The sequence below is a fragment of the Dermacentor andersoni genome, chromosome 1, assembly GCF_023375885.2.
Source record: "Dermacentor andersoni chromosome 1, qqDerAnde1_hic_scaffold, whole genome shotgun sequence".
NCBI classification, from domain to species: Eukaryota; Metazoa; Arthropoda; class Arachnida; order Ixodida; family Ixodidae; genus Dermacentor; species Dermacentor andersoni.
The window spans coordinates 341,023,187-341,046,084 of record NC_092814.1 but is presented as its reverse complement, the minus strand read 5'-3'; the positions used below and the strand labels follow the sequence as shown (position 1 = coordinate 341,046,084).

General features: G+C 41.6%; 1 protein-coding gene across 4 annotated transcripts in view; it reads right to left on the bottom strand.

Annotated features, from left to right (window-relative positions):
- Positions 1-22,898, bottom strand: part of LOC126516536 (uncharacterized) — a 160,073-nt gene that overhangs the window by 117,080 nt on the left and 20,095 nt on the right. For all 4 annotated transcript variants that reach the window (XM_055063945.2, XM_050166661.3, XM_055063947.2 and 1 more), the window contains 3 exons: positions 17,709-17,863; positions 14,392-14,494; positions 2,112-2,302 (listed from right to left, as the gene is read on the bottom strand). In XM_055063945.2, coding sequence (XP_054919920.1) covers positions 2,112-2,302; positions 14,392-14,494; positions 17,709-17,810 — 396 coding nt within the window. In that variant the 5' untranslated portion in view covers positions 17,811-17,863. The remainder of the gene's footprint in view (positions 1-2,111; positions 2,303-14,391; positions 14,495-17,708; positions 17,864-22,898) is intronic.

The window sequence follows — 22,898 nt, the reverse complement described above, 5'->3', positions numbered from 1 at the left end:
CTGAACTATGGGCCTAGAAACATTTTAGTAGCACTTATATCGTGCCTATATATGCCTAATACCCACCTGTGCCGATATTGGATTCTCAGGGCCTAAAATACTTTTCTCCATGTTTTCTCCTAGGGAAGAGTCTTTTTTTATACAGTAATAACCCGCTAGGGAACTTTGCTAAAGGCAGCCAATTACAAACAGAAACGCTTTCTTGGTGTAGAGGTTGTTATTAACAGCTTTGCAGCAGAGTATAGAGTATTGCTGTGAATGGGTTTAAAATTGCTCTACGCAACGATACCCTTGAAAATGACTCGGCGTACCTGTGCGCTCACTTCACCTTTTTAGAGGAAATCACCTAGAAACTTGAACACTCAGGTGCAACTCAATCCCAAAAGAATTATTCCACAGGCTTGTTTGTACATTGTTCTTAAACACAGAATTTCTGCAGCACGAACACAAACGACGTAGATGGGCGCTGCGTAGAATTTTGTGTTCCTTCATGTTCTGCAAATTTGCGCTGCACAAACAGTTTTTAAGTGCAACTTTGACCATGAGTGTGGGGCTCATTTTGACATTTAGGAACAGTTCACCACTATCCCCAATGAAACTGTTTCTGGTAGAATAAGCTCAAAACTTTAATCTGTCCCACACAAAAATCCAGGGTTTTTGGTACTGAAAGAACCGCGAAAGGTTCTGACAAGCGAACATTCTGCAGTTTTAAAGGGCACTGGATCCTCAAATGTTCCAATGTAGAAGTATGTGCAGCAAACTTCAGTGGACGTTGGGCATTTCTTTTCTTCAAACAAACTACTACTCAGTGAAAAAAGGCACAATATGCAACCCTAGGATAGTGCATGTCACTGCTTCCACAGCTTTCCTCTATTCTCTATCCAAACTATCCTTCACATAAATCTTGTAACCGACACAGCTTGTGTAGTTTTGTTTTATTCAGAAAATAAAATGAATTACATACAACAGGGGTTTAGTGAGCGGTGTTTTTTGAAAATCGTAATTTATCCTCAGATGCAAAGCGGAAGTTCTTAATAATTGAGCCTATGCATGATTACTGGACAGTAACTGGTGCCGATATACGCCTTAAAAATCAGCTTGAGTGCCTGTTACAGGCACGAACAATAGTAATTTCTAGTGTATAAACAACCGGTCCCTAGTCATAACATACGACAATGTGCAGTGTCACATGTACAGTGCCATTGCATATAAAGTGTCAAAGCATACGTCGCATATGTGTCTGCGCTGCGTGACACGGACAGTGTCAAGAGTACTTTATGGGGTTGGTGCCATTTCCTGGCCACCATTCACTAATCCATTTTGCTGCAATAGGGTCAAAGTGAAACTTGCCCGTGAACATCAGTGAATACCCTCCGTGCTATGCGGCTTGCAAATGCGTAAAAAAAAACGAAATAATGATGGCCTGGAATGACGTGTCTTATCAGGTAGCTAGGTAGAAGGCCGTGAGACTGTCATTAAGACGAAAAAAACATGCACTACTGAGAAGCCAACTAATAGTGTTATCCAGTAGAATATGTCTAAATTACGTAATTCTTCCATGTGAGACTAGGGACTCTATTCTCTACATTTTTTTACTTCCACGTTGGCTTTAGGGTGCTTATGTTCTCTTTGAATGGCTCATAAAAGAAACTATGGTGAAGCCAGCAGCAGCGAATTGATCCAGAGTGGGGCCCCAAATTGAAATTGCCTGCAAAGAGCTTCACAGGTCTGTAGCAAAGTTAGTTGATAATGATGAAACGTGAAACAACTGGCTGGTACTTTACAGATGCTGTTTTGACATCATTACAGCAAGAGACTCTGGAACAACTGAAGAAAAACAAAACACTTTTCATTCGAGCAGCACACACAGCCTTTCTGCATCATCTAGTGGATATTCCGGCAAGCAAGAAGTCAGAGATGAGTCACAATTGTAGAAGGGGCAAAAAAAATATGAACAGGCACAAAAAAAAATAAAGTAACACATTGATCTTAAAAACCCACACGCATAGTCCACAAGATGCAACAAAATGTATTAGGATAGGTTTCAACACCAAGGTAGAAAGACGCAAGATCTTCTATGTTTCGGAAATCGTAGGAACCGTGCAACTAACCTCATTATGGTCTTGTCTTGACTTCAGATGTTCCACTGGATCACCGTCATTCAAAGTGTTGAGAAGCTGAGAATCAACCAGTCTGGGCTTTGGGTACACCACCGGTCTGTCACTGGTTGTCATGTAGAAGGGCTGTCGGTTGTGGTAGGTATCCGGTGTCACAACATTCTTGTTTTCCTGGTGTAGCTCCTCTGGAAAACAACAGCGAACAAGAACAAAAGACTCTTTGTTATTGCTATAAGCTGCTTTTGAACTGTGCAAATTTGTTTTCTTGGCACTATTCAGTGTAGAATAAAAGGCAAGCAGTTTAGCTTTCACAAATACCGCTACCGTGAAAAAAAAAAAAAAAAAAACAGAATTGAGGCAGGCTATGCAAATGCACACTTTGAGATGTTAACGCAGTGATGTATGTAAAAAAGGGCCAAAGTGATTTTATAGGCTCATCAAGAGAAGACATTGTAGTAACTAAAAGACGGAGCTTTAATGCGGGGATCAACTTAGATACGACATGTATGTTGACGATTCTGTCCATTGCCAATACTCAATGATTGCCACCAGTCTGTGTCTGTCCCAGCATGCCTCAGTCCATGATGCATACGGCGATGGGTTGACCGAAACCAGACTGCTGAGGTCAACACAAACAGGGCACTACGGAAGGGTGTGAGCATGGGATAAGTGTGTGTGTGTTTGTGTGTGATTGTGCCCTAACGATTAGAGCATAGGACTGATGTGTCTTGAAACTAAGGTTTGATCTTACTATCAGACACATAATTCTTTTATTTTCTGTGCATGAACTATTCAGCAAAACAGCAACAGCCACGGTTAGTAATGTCCGGGAGGTCAACAAAGTTTGAGATAAAATTTGGAGGACGCTTAAGCTTCACCTTTAGGAGTGGTATGCGATAGCCTTCAAAGACCCTTGACTGCTTCTCACGCATCCCGGCAACTGCAGCGTATGTAACCATAATGTTTACCAGGAAATGCTTGCGGCGAACTCTATGTACGAAGGCAGGCTTTGTCATTGAAACGCAGCCTCTTGCATGAGCCGCGATGTGGCAGAGGAGAGCACCATCTGAAAGTGTTTGAAGGAAGTGGGCGAGCCGCTCTGTGGACTCTGCGAGATATTTATGCACCGGCGTGCGCAAATGGTGGACGCAGTGTCTCGCCTGTGCCTTGTAGAAATGCTGGAAAAGGGGCTTATCTGAGTTTTCGCGTAACAGAATTATGTTTTCTCGTATATTGAAATTTTAATCCGAGAGCTATCCTGTCTGTAGGTTGTGTTTATGTCGTAGTTCATGATTTTTCCACGTATTTTAGCTTGAGAAATTCAATTATTTCATTCAATTCCTTGCATCACATGTACAGGCTGCGTATAAGTGGTTCCAAAATCTTTTTGCTGAAGCGACGTCTGATGCAAGATGCTGGACGCTGACACAGGGCGCGGTACGTCGACTCTGGATTTTCAGCGATACAGGCTCCTTAACGCTTTCATGTTAAAGGACCTGTTAGAACGACCACTAACATGAGTGCCATTGAACTGGCGACAAGTGCATTAACATAATAATTGTTGCTGGCTCCAGCACTGTTACACACACTTGGCCGCAAAGAGAGAAGGGAGGAGTGAGGGAGGGAGGAGTGAGGCAGGTGAGTGATGGTAAAACATCGCAGTTGTGGTGACTGCATTGCAAAGGTTTGCATCAAGTGTCAGAGACCGATGGAAAATGATTTGTTAACGGGAGAGGCAGAGAGACCAACACGAGAACATGCATGTTACCTGCCCCTCCATACAGGGGAGGGGAAAGAAATGCATTGGATGACTGGGTCGGGAAAGGATGCATAAAGCAAAGTGTGCATAACACTACCATTTCTTTAAAGCCAGAAGTCTAGGCCACCTGATTGCAAAATGTCTAACACATCCTTCACAGTCATAAATGCTGCTGCAGCACTGTTCAATATAACCGGACTACATGAAACCAACGGATAACGATGCGAAGGAAACTGAGATTTAGAAATAGATGAGAAAGATTGGAACAAAAGTGAACAAGAAGCAACTTGCTGAGGCGGGTGTAAAATCCACATACTCTGCTGTATGCCTACAATGCTTACCAATTGGGCTAGTGTGAGAGCTGTGCCCACGACCCCTTTATCAGGTACTTCTGCATGTGCACGAGATATAGCCCTGGGCGCATTAGCCAGTTCCCCTTGAAACCATGGTGGCAGATGTGAAACATCCTTTCAACCACAGGCATCATGTAGAACACGAGCTTAGGAGCCAGCAGTTAGCCAATAAACTGTCCCATGTTGCCCCGACTGTGTAATGAGTTGAAGTTGAATTTATTTTCATCAATAGGTACAAACAAACAAAAAGTAGGTATAATTGCAGAATCTGAGCTCCCCAAAAAAAACTGTTGGGGGGACCTCCTAAACAGGAAACAAATGGGGGTTAGTACAATTGTGGCAACAGTAGCAGGCTAAATCATAGAAAGGTGCAAGAGTTGCAAGAGTAAGCGGAACCAAGAGGCGTTATTTATGTTTTTTTAGTTACAAGTTACAATCACACTGCACATTCCATCTTCAAGGTTCCTGTAAAAGAATAAAGCATAGAAAACTAGCTCCACTGATGATAGTGTGAAGCATAGGCTCCTACACAAGGTGGTATCAATTAGTTTCAAGAATGATTCCGTCGTGAAGAAAGTGCTTTCTTCATGTGCATTCGCAGTGTCACCTTGGATGTAGTCGCCTTGTACAGCAATACAGTGCTCTCAGCATTCCTACAACTTTGCAAATATGTCCTTGAAGTCTTTTTTCTGGTGCAAGCTGAGAACTCTCCTGCAATTCGTGCTTGATTTAAGCAATTGTTTATAAATGATGACCTTAGAGCTTCGTTGTTACCTTGTAACAAAGCAAAATAAGTGGGGGTAAAACCTGACGAATGACCCTTTCACGTAGAGGATCATCAGTACTGACGAAACATAGGTGTATAGATATATGATGCAGAGAAAAAGCAAATCATTGCTATGGAATAGCTCAATGTCTCCGCGACTGAAAAGAGGCTAGGGATGTCCACAGCTCGACAAAAAGTGCATTCTCATCGTCGTCTTTGGTACTTGAAGTACTATGCACCAGGAATTCATCTCAAATGGCCTGACTATCAAGAGTGAATTTTACTGCCAATTCGGAGGCATCTGAGAAAGGCAATTTGGGCGACACGGCCCGATATTGGGCGCACTAGGGGCAGGGTGCTCTACGACGACAATGCACCATTAGAAATCAATCCGCACACACGAGTTTCTCGTCAGGAACAACATGGTTTTTACCCTACTCGTCAGATTTGGCTCCTGCCTATTTCAATTTCTTTCTAATATTAAACACCCACCTGAAACGTCACCATATTACACAAAACAACTTAAAGAATGAATCAATGAAGGATGCTCAACTCGTTCCAGAAAAACAGACTTCTAGGACATATTCGTCAAGTGGCAGATATGCTGGAAAAAAAATTTATTTCTGGGGTTTTATATGCCAAAACCATGATATGATAATGAGGCATGCAGTAGTGAGAGGCTTATTACTTCTGACCACCTGGGGTTTTTAACGTGTGCCCAATGAACTGTAAACGGCTGTTTTTGCATTTCGCCCCTATTAATTGTAAAGCTGGAGGCTCTGCACCACTGTGCAAGAGAATTTCTTCAAAGGTCACAGTGTTCGAATGCAAAAAAATGAATTATTTTCTTCAAACAGAGCCAGTCTTGACCCTTTTCGATACTACCTAATGTTTTTCAATGCCTGCCCTATTGCTCTGCAATACATGGGAGGTAGCAGACTACTGTGGCAGCACTACATTCCCAGTAACTTTTCCCCTGTTGTTGCAAGAGCATGGGCAACTTTAGCTGGGCACTGCTGCTGCTGCTGCATGCCAGTCAGTGCCAGCTGATTGCATGGCATGCAATCATGTGCGATAAATGATAGTTGACGTGACCCTAACAATGTGCCCCAAAAAGTGTGACCAACTACTAGAAAGTGGCACCCTCTCAGTGACTCCCCGCGGTTTTTGTGTCACAATCGAACTGGCATTGACAAAATACAGGAGGCTGTGTGTGGAGCTCCAACTGCCAACAGCTTATTACTGCTTATTTCTTATTTCAAGGTAAAACTATGTTCAATGCGCAGTGAAAAAAAAAACATTGCTTAAACAACTTGGAAATTTCTAATTAAAACCAATTGGATATTTCCTATTATGTTTTGGGACCCCTATTGGAAAAATCCAACAGGTCCAATTGGACAAATTGTTATTTTTTTAGCACAATTGGACCGAGTTGGTCTCTGAATTGGACTCAATGGGACCAGCATGAAAAGCAAAGCAAAGAAAAAAAATAATGTAGGAGGGCCCTCACCTTGACATGAAACCATTATACTTGAAAATCCTTTTCAGAAGCATACTAATGCAAGAACACACTACGGCTGTTCTCTTCGGTGACATAGCCAACATTCACCATTTCAGTATATATAAGAGATATCAGGTGGTATATATGTAAGCAATAGTTTGTTGACCAAGTGGTGCCAGCGATTCACGACAAATGGGTAAAATTTCAAGAAAGATTTATAACTTGACAGAAAGCAAATGCTTCTCTACAATCACCACGCCAAAATATAAAGATCCTTTACATGAAAACTAACATTGTAATTCTCCTATTATTATTAGGAACTATTTCGTTGTTTCATCAGGTTATTGATCAAGTGACTTCTAACTGAGTCCAGCTGAGACCAACTGGCACACCAAGCTCGAGTCCCAGTGAACCATTTATGTCCCATAGATGTCCATAGAACATCGTGTTTTAGACATTGAGCACATTCTATAGATGTCTATATTTCTCCAAACAGCACTACAAATACGTACTATGGGTAATTCAAGTCTCATACAGATCACGTTGCTGTAGCGTTAAAAGGATGTCACAGCTGGACATAAGCGGCGTCCAATAGACGTTCCTTTTAAGGATGCAGGAGGTCCATAGAACATCTAATGGATATTTCCTGTTCACGCTATAATGAGCGGTATACCTGCAAGTGCCCCAGCAGATATACTGTCGAATACAAATGAAATGCGAACAGAAGAGCGTGTGGCCGAAGTATAGCTGAAAACACAGTGTGTGGCATCGGCCAGCCATCACTGTACACATGCACACACATGTGGTTTCGATGTAGAATGTGGGACTGCTTGTTCTAGTGCGATTACATTGCCTGTATTTTCTTCGAAGCTTGTATCCTCACCTGGTCACTGCAATGCCATTCCTATTACTGCGATTACTGTTAAGGTGGCTAGCCCTGTTGTTATGCTCTGTTAGTGTAATACGTATTCGGTGCTATTCAAATTGCAATTAGATACTGGCAGCTTTGATAGTGGTAACAAAAGCAAAGTAACGCATGTTAGGAAACAGGTTGTGTGCCAGCTATATCATGCTACAGATGCGGCAATCGTGCTAACCACCATAACAGTGTACTGCCAGGTGGGAATGGCACTGCCGCGGAGAGACGAGAAAACAACTTTCGGATAAAAGGCAGGCGACGTGTACCACAGCAGGATGACCAGCGCTGAACTCTGCGCGAGAACCACATGCCCACGCATGTGCACAATGACTAGCGGACGACCTGCATTGTACGTTTAGTTGTCCTTCGGCAACAGACTCCGCTGGTCGCATTTAATTTCTCCTCGATGGTACATCAACTGAGGCACACTCATGCCACAGTTATCACCATTGTCGGCAAGTAGCTGGTGACCTTGTTTGAAATGTTTTGTTACCACGCAAATGTCAGAATATAAATTGCAACACTCATGAAGTATCTTTCTTCTTATTAGAGAAATCCTTAGATCATGGGTAGAAAAATCTAATATCCGGCGTTATGGCACCAAAATTCAATGGCACCAAAATTAGAGCTAGAACCCTCAATCATTGTGTTAAATAGGGCGAAGTGAATTAAGGCACAGTACATTAAGATATAGTAAATTAAGGCATTCTAACCTACGAACCTTTGGTGGGAGTCGAAACCACTTGTAGATATGGGCAAGCCAGCCATATGTTCAAGTAGGATTCCAATTGACATTGTGAAGGTCAAGACTGAAACCCACGAACTTTGGGTGGGAGTTGAAACCACTTGGACATATGTGTGAACCAGCCATATCTTTAAGTAGGATTCCAATTGATATTGTGAAGGTTGAGTGGAACCCTCAACCTGTGGTGGGAGTCGAACACACGACCTTCGGTGTTAAGGCAAAATTTTATGTATAGTCTTAGCGCTCAGCAAAATGAAAAGTGGGCTCACAAAATCGTACATCTGTAGTTTGATCATTATGATTTATTACAAATCCTGCAATGGCTACAAGAAAAAGGTGAGTTCAGTAAGCAGCAACTAAAGCACAAAAGTGAGTCTCCAAAAGTCATAGCAACCTTACTATATATTTACACAATTGATAAAGCTATATTGCAAAAATTATTGGCACCCAGTCAGGCACGTGTATGAAAATATTCACTACAAGTTCTAGCTGTATAAAAACAGATTAAATGTGGATCTTGAAAAAAGAAAAACAAAGAACTTCAATAAAAAATTTTTTAACATTGAACCAAAAACAAAAACCAAAAACAAAACTAATGAGAAAAGGGTGTTAACACTCAGAAAATGGCTAGCAGTCACGATGCCACGGTTATATTTAAAAAGATTAAAACTGATTAGTAGGACGTAATAATAGCACTACTAATGAATGACCAAAAGGGTATGCCCTGCATGCCAGCACCTGCTTCTGGGGTCACAAGATTCAAGATGGAAAGCCAGTACTTTCCAGCTATGTTTAAAAATATATACTAAAATAAAATCCGCACAAGCAGAATTCCGAGAAGGAATGATCATCTTGATAGGCAACTTGCTCAGGCAGCTTCTTGCACCACGAAAGTGCCAAAAACATAACGATTCCAGACTTACAGATAAGCATTGCAAATAAGAAATATCTCTGACACGTGAAGGGGACCGTTAGAAACCAAGCGATACAAACATGTCTGAACATGAACTACCAAAATGTTGCCCTCAGGACATTTCCATAAGCACTCAGCAAGGCGAACAAGCTTACCACAAGTAGCAGTCAGAAGCAGAGCTCTTAATTTTAGTAAGCAACTGTACAGTCCTCCCTCGTGTATACATACTTGGGCCATGGTCAACCGAACAAAAGTCTAAAAGACACATGATTGAAGCACACATGCTGCTTGCGCATGGTAAATTACACTGCACTTGCATCTGCTTTCGTGGAGGTGCATGCTCATTTGATATTCGTGGCGATGTGAAGTGGAAGATATTGCGAGTTCAAGCTTCGTTTTTCTTTATGATCTCTCCAAATACACCAGAAAGTTAAAGATTACGTATTTTTAACAGTGTAGTGATAGATATACCTGAAGAAGGAAGTATTTATGCATGCAAAACAAATCGCGTAACCAAAACCGAAAGTTTTGCCTTTGGACACGCGGTGTTTAGCAGTGCGTGCATAGGTCATGCGGCATTGCCACTCATAACCACGTTACAAAAAGTAAATGCAGTCATAACTGAAATTCTGGGCTTTAATACATCAACTTGAATCTTCTCAAAATAAACAGATGGACATTTCACATTTCGCAAACATGTTCTCCCTCTCGTAGGATCTCAAACATGCACATGATTGGGAAAAACAAAGTAAATACCCTGCCAAAATGCTGGAACAAACAGCGCAATTTTTCCTCTCCCAGCATCTCATTGTTAGACATCAGAGACAATTTGCTTGTATTTCTGCAGCATGATGTGTGCATCTAGTCACGATGCACAATGTACGATCAATGTGCGGAAGCTTTGGATGTGCAAGAGATGTCGAAATCACCGACATTCGACGTCCTTTGGATGACCCTTGACTGCCATGTACTAGTGGAACATACTATAGGTGTGAACAAGACGTCGTTAAATGTCTTGGATATTCGGTCTTTTGTGGCATGTCCAATGGATATTTGTGGTTTGCTGGGGTGATGTCCAACTGGAACCAACTGCACTTCTCATGATGCCCAATATGAAACAACTGGACCTTGCATTCAGCCCAGTTGGAACTTGGCCCTCCTACAATGTCCAATTGGAACCAGTTGGGCCCCATTCAAAAATCTAACTGGACTCAATGGTTTATTTAGACTAGGCATATTTAGAACACTTGATTACATGCAATGTTATTTTTGTTTTCTTTGCAGTTTATTCTTTCTTCCTTTCATTGCCTGCCAATGTTGCTCAAGATGCATCTGCATCAACCCGGACCACTCTCTGCAGCAAAGTCCTCTTTTGAAACATCTCTGCAGTTCCCTCACCAAGCTAGCCCTCACCTCACTCCTTTGATGCTCACTGATGCTTCTCACAGCTGAGGAGGAGAGCTAGCTACAGAAACCCCTCGCCAAGGTAGAGCAGTTGCTTGCGCTGATAGAAATGAGCATGCACTTTTGTCGAAACACTGGCTGCAGCCTTTCTTCATCACTCCTTGTTGAACACTTCAAGTTCCTGTTACTACACTGCAGATTACGACGTGTTGTTTATTAAAAGCATACATGAGCATTAACAATAATATTAATGCTTTACAGAAACGTGGCCCTCCCAAAGCCAAGGGTTTGGTTTGAGCAAATAAACAGTTTATATAGTCAAAAAAGGTAAGGCAGACACCAACCACAAACATAAAAAAGTAAAAAAAACAACTTCTGCATGTTTTTAGCCAGCACCCATTTTACGTTTTACTATGAGCAATCCGGACTAGACAAGTTTTCATCAAACTCTTGATTTTAAACAGCTTATACAATGATGTGCAAGCGTCAAATCGTGCATTGAGTGAAAAGGCTAACATCCATCTTCTATAGCAGCGAAATCGCACCCTCGCTCTGGCAAGCCGGCGCGCGGTCCGGATCTTTCTCTCTCTATCACCCCCACTGGGCATAACTGCTGCGTGCACCTGTCAGCCTTGGCGGTTGCTGCTCCTTGCTAGTTCTCTCGTCGAGCAGGACGTCGGTGGCATGTGGCATCAGCAACACAGGCTGCTGCTTGCTGGTTTGGGCAGCACGTAGCGCTAGGGTACATTACTCACAGTGCAAAACTCGAAGGACTGCTCAGCGGCGTTCAATTTCAGATTATAGCTTTCGCATTCACAACTCACTTGTGTTTTAAGTCTGCTGTGGCCACCGGTACACAGGAGTGTGTGCATAGCAGTGTTTCAGACCGAATCGAATATGCATTAAATAGTGCCAGAATAAAATAGAATCACATCAACTACTTTTGGAATAGTTTGATAATAATGTACAGCTTCCCCACCAGTAATATCAAACAATTTCAACATCTTGGTATTCAAAACAACAGGAAGTTTCTCTGACAATGCTGTACCTTATAAAGCATGCTTCATTAAACGCTTAAAAGGAGCATTAGAAACAATTAAGTAGATTGATCCCAACTTCAGGGGACAAACAGGTAACCTAGTGGGACCAAATAATATCTGGGTAGACCGTGGTGATCATCATGCGTGTCGTCTGCGGAAACAGCAACCTGCACACTCTTGTACGTTTGTGTTTCATGCATGATAGATTGTTTCCCTCATGCCAGCGCAAGAAAAGCTGGCAACCAAAAAATACTTTCTTTCTCTACTTCAAATTGTTGTGGCAGACTATTCTACAAAGTATGCTGCAATTAAACGTACTCGGACATAATGCGCATCCAATGAGAGGACACTGGTGCTGCTTCTATAGATGCTACTGAACAATACCAACTGACGAAAGCCGTGCCACATAGCTTTTAGTGAGTGTTCATGTGGCCAGAGAAATCTGGCTGATTAAGTGACGCAACATGCTCTAGCTCATTATTCCCTACGTCAACGAGATGAAAAAAATTGAATGTTTCCTTCAATTTCAGGGTTGATCACGCAGACTCTCTGACATGAAGTCTTTGAAAAGTTCTCAAGAAATATTCGTATTTGCAAATAGTAACTATTAGGCTCAAGGACTTGCACGAATAATTGCTATTTCATTAGAGAACCAAATCGAATGGAAAAACATTGATTTGCCATTCAAAAGTTTCGAATATTCACACACTCCCATCAGTATGAAATTTATCACAGAGTAGCTACTATGAAGTATTCGTAAACTAAAAGAAAAATATTTGTATTTACGAATAGTGATTATTTGATTGAAAAACCAAATCAAATATGGTAATATTTGTTAATATAAAGTTTTGAATACTCGCCCACTCCAAACGCTCACCATACTGTATACTGTATACAAAAACTTACCACTGCGTTGTACCGCTCTGCAATACAGCTCTGATTGCTTTGAACTTACAAGTTGTACTTCTCTTTTTGGGTGATCATGATTGAGAAAAAATGCTTTGCGGCTTCTCTCCTCTATCACGCAGGAAAATCACGGCGATTGTCAGACCTCCTCTGCTCTGTACCACACTTTACAGCAATACACACATGCACTCTCTGCTGCGTAGAGATCGCAACATCATCGCCTTACACCTGCTGCCTTTAACAATTCCTTCAACCGTCGTAGCTTCCTTCTTTCACATACCCACTGGGCAATTTTGTTCTTGAGAGCGAAACGAAGGCTGTATGTGTAATGGCTTGCAGCATAGAGAAAGGATTTCAGATACAGTGAAAGTATAGAATATAACCACACTATATATAACAATAGTTCTTATAATGATCAGCAGCATTTGAAGTATAAACTTTTTCCATGCATACAACATGAAAATAAACCTTCATATTGATGGAACTTTCCTGGCCCAATGGCCGCAACGATGAAATGACACAATTACGCATAGTGAACAATTACATTCAGGTTGTATCAAGGCACCATGCAAAATAAAAGAATGAAATTCTGCAATGCAAATTATTCTGACACAGACTAAGGTGCGCATGAATAGAATATCGTAAACAGGACAATTAAATTCTGCAAGGAAAATCATTCCGACACATACTGAAGTCTTCATGAATAGAGCACCAAGTGTACTCTGAGTGTATTCATATTTAGGGTTGCACACAAAACACAGACACACTCTGAAATTTGGAGGTAAATTTTATGTGCATTTTGAATTACTACCGTCAGGTTTAGCAGCACCAATTAGACATAGCACATGTTTTCATCAAGCTCAACTATCTATAGAACAAATCAAAGACAAATTTATACATTCATTGAACAATTCTGCAATAGGCCATATAATTTATTCACTGATTAAATGCTATATTACCAAGATTTTTTATGAATGCTTCAATACAACACAAGGCAGCTCCTTCTACGCCGAGCTAAGAGAGTAGTCTCCTCGAGTGTATACTCTATTAACTTCTGCGAAGCCAGGACAATTGGATGAAATGGCCACCATTGTACTAAAGGCATACACAAACACTCTAAGCTTATTCCAAGAATAATGATATAAAAAGTTTAAGGCTTAGGTGCCAAAATCGGATATAATAAGTGAGGTATTGTCCAAGCATGAAAAGCATGGCACCCAATTCTGCTGGCCGAAACCCACGCTGACATGATCTGCAGCACATTATCCTGTGTTGGTATGTGCACAATGTAGGCAGCTCCACCTTTTTATTAGTGTGATGGCGTAGAACGTGTCCGTACCAGGGTAGTACAGTACGCTAGTATGTATGATGGGTAGGGGTAGTTAAAGGTGGGGCTGTATAAAGACCACAATTCATTGCACGAGTGCCCTCCTGTGCGTGAGCTATTTGGCAAAGCAGCAGCAGCCACCATTATCAGCAAAGCTTGGGAGGGCTCGCCCAGGAAGCTTTTGTTTAAAATGAACCATTACTGTACCTTTGTAGAACAAACTGCTTTGATACACAGTGCTCCTTCTACACCAGTTCATATGTAAGCTAATAGACCAATACAGGCCATCAGTGTACTGTGTTTATATAAAAATTCAATAGACCAATACAGGCTACCAGTTTTGCCAGTGTATCTGGTCTATTATATTATAGACCAATACAGGTTATCAGATTTATTAGGATATCAGGTCTCTTGCATTATGCAATAGAATAAAGGCAAGAATAGGTGTATCAGGTTTATGATTTCATAACCCAAAAGGATGAAACCTGTGGCAGCCAATAAAATATTTCTATGGAAATTTTTCTTAGGCAACCACATACCTATAGGCCAAGTTGCAGGTGAAGGGATCTAGTACCTCATGTGATGAAAACTGATGCCTACCAGTGAGGAAGTCACGTGATGGATGGGGGTCACTAACTCACCGGGTGGCCTGCATGTTTCCAATGCTGTCTTGGTTGAATTTTGAGAATCACCGGTCTCGGATGAAGGCCTTGCACTTGCTGTCGAAGTAGCCTTTAGTGCAAGCTGCATGGCACACACATACGGCATCCAGTTGGCATGTATAAGTTACACAAGATCAAAATTTAATGCAGGAAAGCAAGCTACATCAAACACGTTTTCCCACCCACATTTGCCAGAGTGTAGCTGTCCTGGTCTTCGCTTTATTTTGCATTTCATATAACACCATAATAGATGTGAGTCAACAAGCCCAGCAACATGTGTTGATGCCAGTATGGACAATGGAACTTGTCGGAGTAAACTTGTTCGAAGCAGCTACCCCTCTGGTGTCCTTCCACCATCCAGCCATAATTGCAGATGAACTACGTGAAATTTTGTCGCAAAAAAAAAAAGTTTTCATAAAGCTTGTCAAAATGTTTGTAAAAACGGACACCAATCCTGAATTTGTAAACTTTCTTGAAAGATTATGGAATGTTTGCAGGCATGTGTGACAGACATGTAAAATTAGGAACGTCGTGGGTGCCTTACAAATGGGACTTGGTCTCAATATTGGGGAAAGTGAGAAGACACGGAGCACAAATATAAAGAAATGTGGCACTGTTTGCCATTAGCAGAGGCACCATGAAGGGCTGTCACTGTCACAGACAGACTTGGGAGCCATTTTAAAGTTAAGTTGTGAGGATTTACATGCCAAAACCACATGGCCATGACAAGGGCCATAGTGGGGTGCTCCAGAATAATTTTGACAAACTCAAGCTCTTAAAATGCACCTAAATTTAAGTACATGAGCGTTTTTGGGTTTTGCCTCCATTAAAATGCAGCCACCAGGAACCCATGCCCTTGTGCCTAGTAACGCAATGCCATAGCCACCAAGCTACCGCACCGCATTAGTTGGGAGCTGTAAACATAGCCAACGAGGCTCTGGAAACTGCCTTTGGGCTTTTTAAGGATCAGCTCAGAAAAAGTAACTAACAAACAGTTTTCTTCAGCCTGTTCTCCATCCATAAACGTGTACAAATAAATTTCTTTCCCCTTTCTGCAGACAATGTTTCACTCATATCTCCTTCAAGTCCTTCAAAGAGACAGCAAAGTTTTGCATTATAGTGCGACAGATTCCCTACTTCTATGGATAACGTGAACCTTCAGTTTGTAGTGGTGTCGCTTGAAGACACCTTTCTTCAGGGTCATAACTGGAGACCTGGACACTAGGCAAAATGCCTATTTTTTTCCTTACATCATTATTGTGCCTATCTGACATATAAGCCTGAACGATGGGTCTAGAAACATTTTAGTACCACTTTTATCGTGCCTATATATGCCTAATAATCATCTGTGCTGATATTGGATTTTCAGGACCTAAAATACTTTTTTCCATGTTTTCTCCTAGGTAAGAGTTTTGTTTATACAATAATAATCCGCTAGGGAACTTTGCTAAAGGCAGCCAACTACAAACAGAAACACTTTCCTAGTGTAGAGGTTGTTATTAACCGCTTTGCAGCAGGGTATAGAGTATTGCTGTGAATGGGGTTAAAACTGCTCTACGCAACGATACACTTGAATATGACTCGGCATACTTGTGCGCTCGCTTCACCTTTTTAGAGGAAATCATCTAGAAACTTGAATGCTCAGGTGCAACTCAATCCCAAAAGAATTATTTCACAGGCTTGTTTGTACATTGTTCTTAAATACAGAATTTACGCAGCATGAATATACTGTGCATGAAAGAACACAAACGACATAGATGGGCACTGTGCAGAGATTTGTATTGCTTCATGTGCTGTACATTTGCACTGCAGAAACTCAGTTTTTAAGCACAACTTTGACCCTGAGTGTGGGGCTCATTTTAGACATTTACAAACCGCTTACCTCCATTCCCAATGAATCTAGTGCTGGTAGAATTAGCTCAAAACTTCAATCTGTGCCAGACAAAAATCCAAGTTTTTCGGTACTGAAGGAAATGCCAAAGGTTCTGACAAGCCAACATTCTGCAGTTTTAAAGGGAACCGGATCCTTAAATGTTCCAAAGTAGAAGTACCAAGTACAACTACGTGCACTTAAGTTCAGTGACTGTTGAGCATTTCTTTTCTCCACTGAAACTACTACTCAGTGAAAAAAGGCAGAAAATGGAACTCCAATATCTTGGGATGGTGCTCTCACTGCTTTCACAGCTTTCCCCTGGTATACTTTATATATATATATATATATATACACTGTATTTTAGATAAAGCTTCAAATTGATGCAACCTGTGGCATTCTGTGTTAATCCTAAAATAAAATGAATTTCATAAAACAGGGGTTTAGTGACCTGTGGTCCTTGGAAAATCATAATTTATCCTCAGATGCAAAGCAGAAGTTCTTAATAATTGAGCCTATACATGCCTAAAGGACAGTGATTGGCACCAATATGTGCCTTAAAAAGTAGCTTTAGTACCTGTTACAGGCACCTACAATAGTAATTTTTAGTGTCTACACATCCGGTCCGTAGTAATAACATACAACAATGTGCAGTGTCACACGTACAGTGCCATAGCATATCAAGTGTCAAAACATATGTCACATATGTGTCTGCGCTGCGTGACACGGACAGTGTCAAGCGTACTTTATAGGGTTGGTGCTATTTCCAGGCCACCATTCACTAATCCATTTTGCTGCAATAGGGTCACAGTGAAACCTGCTGGTGAACATCAGTGAATACCCTCACTGCTATGCGGCTTGCAAATGTGTAAAAAAAAAATTATTACCTGGAATGACGTGTCTTATCAGGTAGCTAGGTAGAAGGCTGTGAGACTGTCATTATGACAAAAAAAGAACATGCGCTACAGAGAAGCCGACTAAAAGTGTTATCCTGTAGCAAATGTCTAACTTACTTCTTCCATGTCAAACTAGAGACTATTCTCTACATTTTTTTCGCCTCCACATTTGCTTTATGGAGCTTGTGTCCTCTTTGACTGGCTCATAAAAGAAACTATGGTGAAGCCAGCAAAGTGATCGAGAGCGGGGCCCCAAATTAACTTGCCTGCAATGAACCTCATAGTTCTGCAGCAAAGTTAGTTGATAATGATGAAACCAGAAACAACTGGCTTGTGCCATATAGATGCTGTGTTGAGATGCGTCTTCATCAAATCCCTTCATATTTGGCTTCGCTTCAGCCACACTATGGAATCGGTGTTTAGTGATCAGGTTGTGCAGCGCTCCACACCATGTGCAAATTTTTCTGCATATCCACGCATACCTAGAAACGTGCAGATGTAACTCGGCATCATGCTCTGCCCCTACACACCTGTCGACGACGCTTCATCTGCATCTCCAGCATCATCCTCATGAAGTCGGGAGAATTGTAGCGCACCTTAAAAGACTGACTAACAGTCGACTTCTTCTCCATGGCTAGTATGCCAATGCCGACTATTCCAAACTCCCCCGGTCAATCGCCAGCAACTGCAAGGCAAGAAAAAATTAAGTCCTCTTCAAAGATGTACCACATAAGGTAATCCTCTCCGCGATCATATCGCGAGATCAAATGAGCTCATGCTGTGGAGAAAAAAACGTTGCGCAGATCCCGGGCACTGTGGGGATAAATGCTATGCAAAGAGTAAATTGGCAATGAGTACACAGGCTGCACTACCCACAGAGGGCCGGGTCATAGGTGAATCCTGCCACATTTCTGAGTGTCCCAGCCACATGTCCATGACCCACATATTCAGATAAGCGGATATGTAGAGCCCACATTCACCACAATTACTGGTATATAACACCATGAATAGACACCATTACTATGACATTACTTAACTCCATACTGTGTGCTGTGTAAGATAGCATACACACTACTCCACCACTTCAAGATATAGTACAGTATCATGCAAGACAGCAAACAATTGGAAAGTTGAAGTTGAAGAAAGTGTCACCTTATAAACATATTCTCATAGTGCCATCTGTAATGTCCAAGCAATACACACGTCATCAACAGAAACAGCAGTATGTGCAGAGCTAAGTGCTCAAATATGCGAGCGGAATCCAGGATTTGCTTCTCTCTGATGGATTGGACGCTACCTCTGCATGACGTGAATCTTTGTATGATGTGCACTGAAGAGTGCATACCATTTTTCAGACCATATGGGACGTATCCTAGGACATATTTCAAGGGCATATCCATATGTACTGCTGCTGAAGTTGGTGAAGTATAGATTCATTGAACAAAGCAGGTCTATGAGGACTGTTTTCTCAACATCAGAGGCCTAGTATATGTGAACACAATGCAAAATGAGGACACAAGTGATAAAGCCACTTCTGATATCAATAGGCATCATCCCATGACAGATCAGATTTTAGCAAAATCTGGTAAACGTTGGTCAAAACTTCTGTATTCAGCATTTATTTACCAAGGAGGGTAAAGAAAATGGTCATCGGTCATTTGCCACTCAATGCTCTTTACTCTCCGATACATGGAAAACATGAGAAGGAACACTACAATGTCACAAACTGTGCAAATGATTCTAGAATACACCTAACAAGGCAGTCGTGTGGTGAACCTCTACATGTGCAATGAATGATATGGCGAGGTAAGCCAACAGGTCTATTGCAGATAACTATAATAAAAAAAAGTACATTACGTCACAGTTACAAATAAGTACAAGCTCAAATTGTTTTTAGAGACATTTTTGAACATTCGCCAGAAAGCAGATTTATTTGCAATTTACAGGCAAACCTTGTTATAACAAAGTCGCATCTGACATGAAAATACCTTTGTAAAATCTTATATTTGCTATAAGCATGTATATTCGTTAAATGCTGATATTGGCAAGAAAGCTTTCACATTTAGTTTGGTATACATATTCGATAATTTGCCATATCCAAGTTATTGAGGTTTAACTGTACCGTCACTGTATTGTCTATGGCGCCACCACTTTTATTGCATGAGAAATGTGACTTCTGGCAAGAATAAGCTAAACTGCCTCCCAGAAACTGCAACGTGGATATCTGTGAGAACTTTCATACAAGGCTGCTGTACACATTCAGTCTTCCTCCAGATAATCGAGTACCTACAGTGGCTTGTTCTCTCATGGCACATGTGCAATAGTGAGCTGTCAGAGCTGATCACTAATATTTATAAAATAGACAAATGCCACACAACCAAACTTCAATGACCTCCGAGATAGATCCAGTTCACAGTGCTCATAAATGCACTAGGTTCATGAAGCATTAATCGCTCTTGTCTTTTGTGCAGGAGTGCAACTTCAACATAGAACATATGCAATGGCCAGGATATTTAAAAAAAAAAAAAAGGCTTTTTGTACTAGTTTCCCACAGTGATGAATAAAGTGTCAAGTGCATTGCATAGCAGTTTCCACTGTCCTGCATGAAGTAGCATAATAGGCACTATGGAGGACGGAGTGAAAGACAGGCGCATGCATCTGGCAGATGAGGTCATGCGAGTACTGCCATAGTTCTTGGTTCTCCTCATTATGTGGCCAAAAAATGAGTTTTAGCAGTGTGTATACGGTAAAAGTTTCTTGTATTTTCCTATAAAGTAAAGTGGTTCAGTGGTACTGTTGTATGCATGGGAATGTTGAGAAGTAGGGAGTCCAGTTTAGCATCTTTCTTGCAGAGCCAGGACATCTCAAAGACACGTTTGGCTAACAGTATTCTATCTGTCACATAGGCTCAATTATTCATTAAAAGAGTTTAAAATGCAGTTTTTCTTCATCAAAGCCAACTCCCATTAATATTATCCTTGAAAAATCGTAAGATTTGGTCAAAATATCCGAAAGGTTGAAATACTGCCAGCAAAATGAGGTAACTCAATTTTTTTGTTTTATTGCTAAGGCAGCCTGTAATGCATTTTTGTTTCTTCGATCTTGAAGTGTGACTCTACAGGCATGAGGCGAAGAGCACCAACATGTTTAAAGAATGGCTGTGTGTGATACGACAAAAGAAGCGGCAATGGATTGTCGCAAGAGTGCCGGACACTAAAAGCTAAAAATGAATTTATATAAAACAGCTTCACGCCTAGAAATGCTGTAGCATCACCTGCTGAATGTTTTGTTTTCTCAAGCTACATAGCAACTCCTACACACCTGAAGGGGCACTGGTACATTTTGGTGGCGATCAAAGTAACCGAAATGGCATGCTTTCGAGTTCGAAGTAAACAAGTTTTTCTTTCATAGCAATGTATGCTTTCTTGTGAGGTCCATTCACTGCGTTCGAAATAAGTGAAATGTCAAATTGCCCAAGGTAGAAATAGAGGGAGTCTACTGTATTATGTAAAAACATGTTTTCCTCAAGCGTGAGAAGTCATGCTGGGCTGTACAATTATATCAAACATGAACAGTAGTGGCGAGCGGCTAAATTTGGAGGAATAACTACGGTCTGTCTACACCCACTGTTTATTTCAATCATCTGGGTTTTTCTTCATGTAGTTAATCTGAGGGCACAATAACGAAAGATGTATTATGGGTAAACAAAAACTTCTGGTGGTGCTTTAATTTAAACAACACTTCACTTGTGGAGAAATTACTGTTTTAAGCCAAGCCATGTTGAAGACATGCCTCGCACAACCGTATCTCAGCATTCCCGTGGTCGCACGCACCGATTAGGACACTTACAGATACGTTGGCACCAGACTTCCGTCTAGGCAATATGGTAAGAACCTGCACGGTATGCACTTACCATTAACCGGAATAATAATTGCACAATGCTATAGTGTAGAAATGTGGCACCATGTTTAGTCAATTCATGAGCACACACATATTTCAGTGCAATTCCATTGTGTAATCGCTGCAGTTCTATAACAGAAATGGCTGTTATTCACCTTCGACTTAAGTGGCTATGGCAAGACACCCAAGCACTTGTGTCTGTTTCATATCCTGTCAAATATATGCATGGTGTATGCCATCCAATATGACAGACACACATGACTATGACTACACACATAATCTATATCAAATGGCAAAGATCTTCATCCATTGCCCAGATTACTTACTTAAATTGGCTGCATGATGGCGTCAACGCGTCTCTCATTACTGCATCCCATTACTGACTCAACGTGTGGGGGGCACACTTGATTAAATTTATATCAATAAAAAAGAAAATTTACAACTTCATTTGTAAGTGAACTTAAACACATATTGAAAAGGAAGTAGGGTGCCGGTTTGAGTAATTTGGTAGCATTCCACAACAGTTAAGGTTTTTATGCACAAGTTAGGGGATAGTGAAAAGAGAAGAGATAGTTGTGTCTAGACACCCAAGCACTTGTCTGTTTTATATCCTGTCACTGTCACCTAACTTGGCACAGTTTAGAAGACAGACCATAAATATTAATTGTTAAAGATTAGGATTTTCTTTTAAATGTATCTTTTTTTTACTTAACTTGGGGGCTCCTCATAAGCCTCAACAGAGATTTGGTCACACACTGGAGCTGGTAAAACTTCCCCAGAGAGTATTGTACCGCAAGAATGATTACAAATGGTTTGTTAATAGCAGATATAGAAAGAAATGAAATGTTGTGAGGCGATGGCACAATGAGAGGAAGGCTACCGGCCTCGCTTCGCAGCACAAACTCTTTCCAACTGCCAGTCCACTGAGAGAAGTGGCTCCTCCCATTTCAGGGAAGAGGGCGCCAATTGGTTGTGTTTATGTCACGAGGCCCTTGTCTTTTTTTTCCTTCTCTGCCTCTGCAATAGCTGTGACATAATCTCTGCCGGAGAGACGACAGACATCGCTGTGAAAATTTAAACGGCGCACAGGATAAATTTTGGATTTTGGACAAACTCACCACTCAGTTACTTATGCACTGTGCTTGTATACTTGTGATGCCAAATCTGGTGAGGGGCTTCCTACACTCTTACAAAAAGTTTGCACCCTTTGGGGCTTATCTTGTCCCACAACGATAATCGTCATGACCTGTTTTGCCCGCATTTCCTTCCTTTAATGCTGTGAGCCCGGTACTTCAAGGTCACGAACGAACCGTGCATAATCCGCGTGACGGAAAGTAGCGAGCGCGAAGTTTTCAAAAAAGGAAATGCAAGCAAAGCAATGATGATTATCGTTGTAGGACAGCCCCAAAGAATGCAAACTTTTTACAGCGAAGCTGTATATGGCTAGCTGATTCGTCTGTCCGTCGGTCCGTCTGTCGCCTGTACGCCGAAAACGCCTCCGGCGCCACCCCATGAGCATGTGCGAAAAAAAGAGAGAGAGAGAGAGAGAGAGAGGCGCGCGACTGTGCGCCAGTAGTGACGTCGTTGCTCTCGATCTCCGTTGCAGCCGAGCGCGCGCGCAGCACTTTCTCTCCGGCTCCGAAATGGGCAGGCCACGCGTCATACGTACTCCTGGGGAGCCGGCAGCTATCGATCAACAACGCCGCGAGCAGATCCGGGAACGACCTTGTCTACGCCGCGCCGATGCTGCAGCCCGGACACAAGAACAGGCTCGTGCAGCCGAGCGCAAGCAGCAACTGCGCACCGAGGATCCGGCAGCC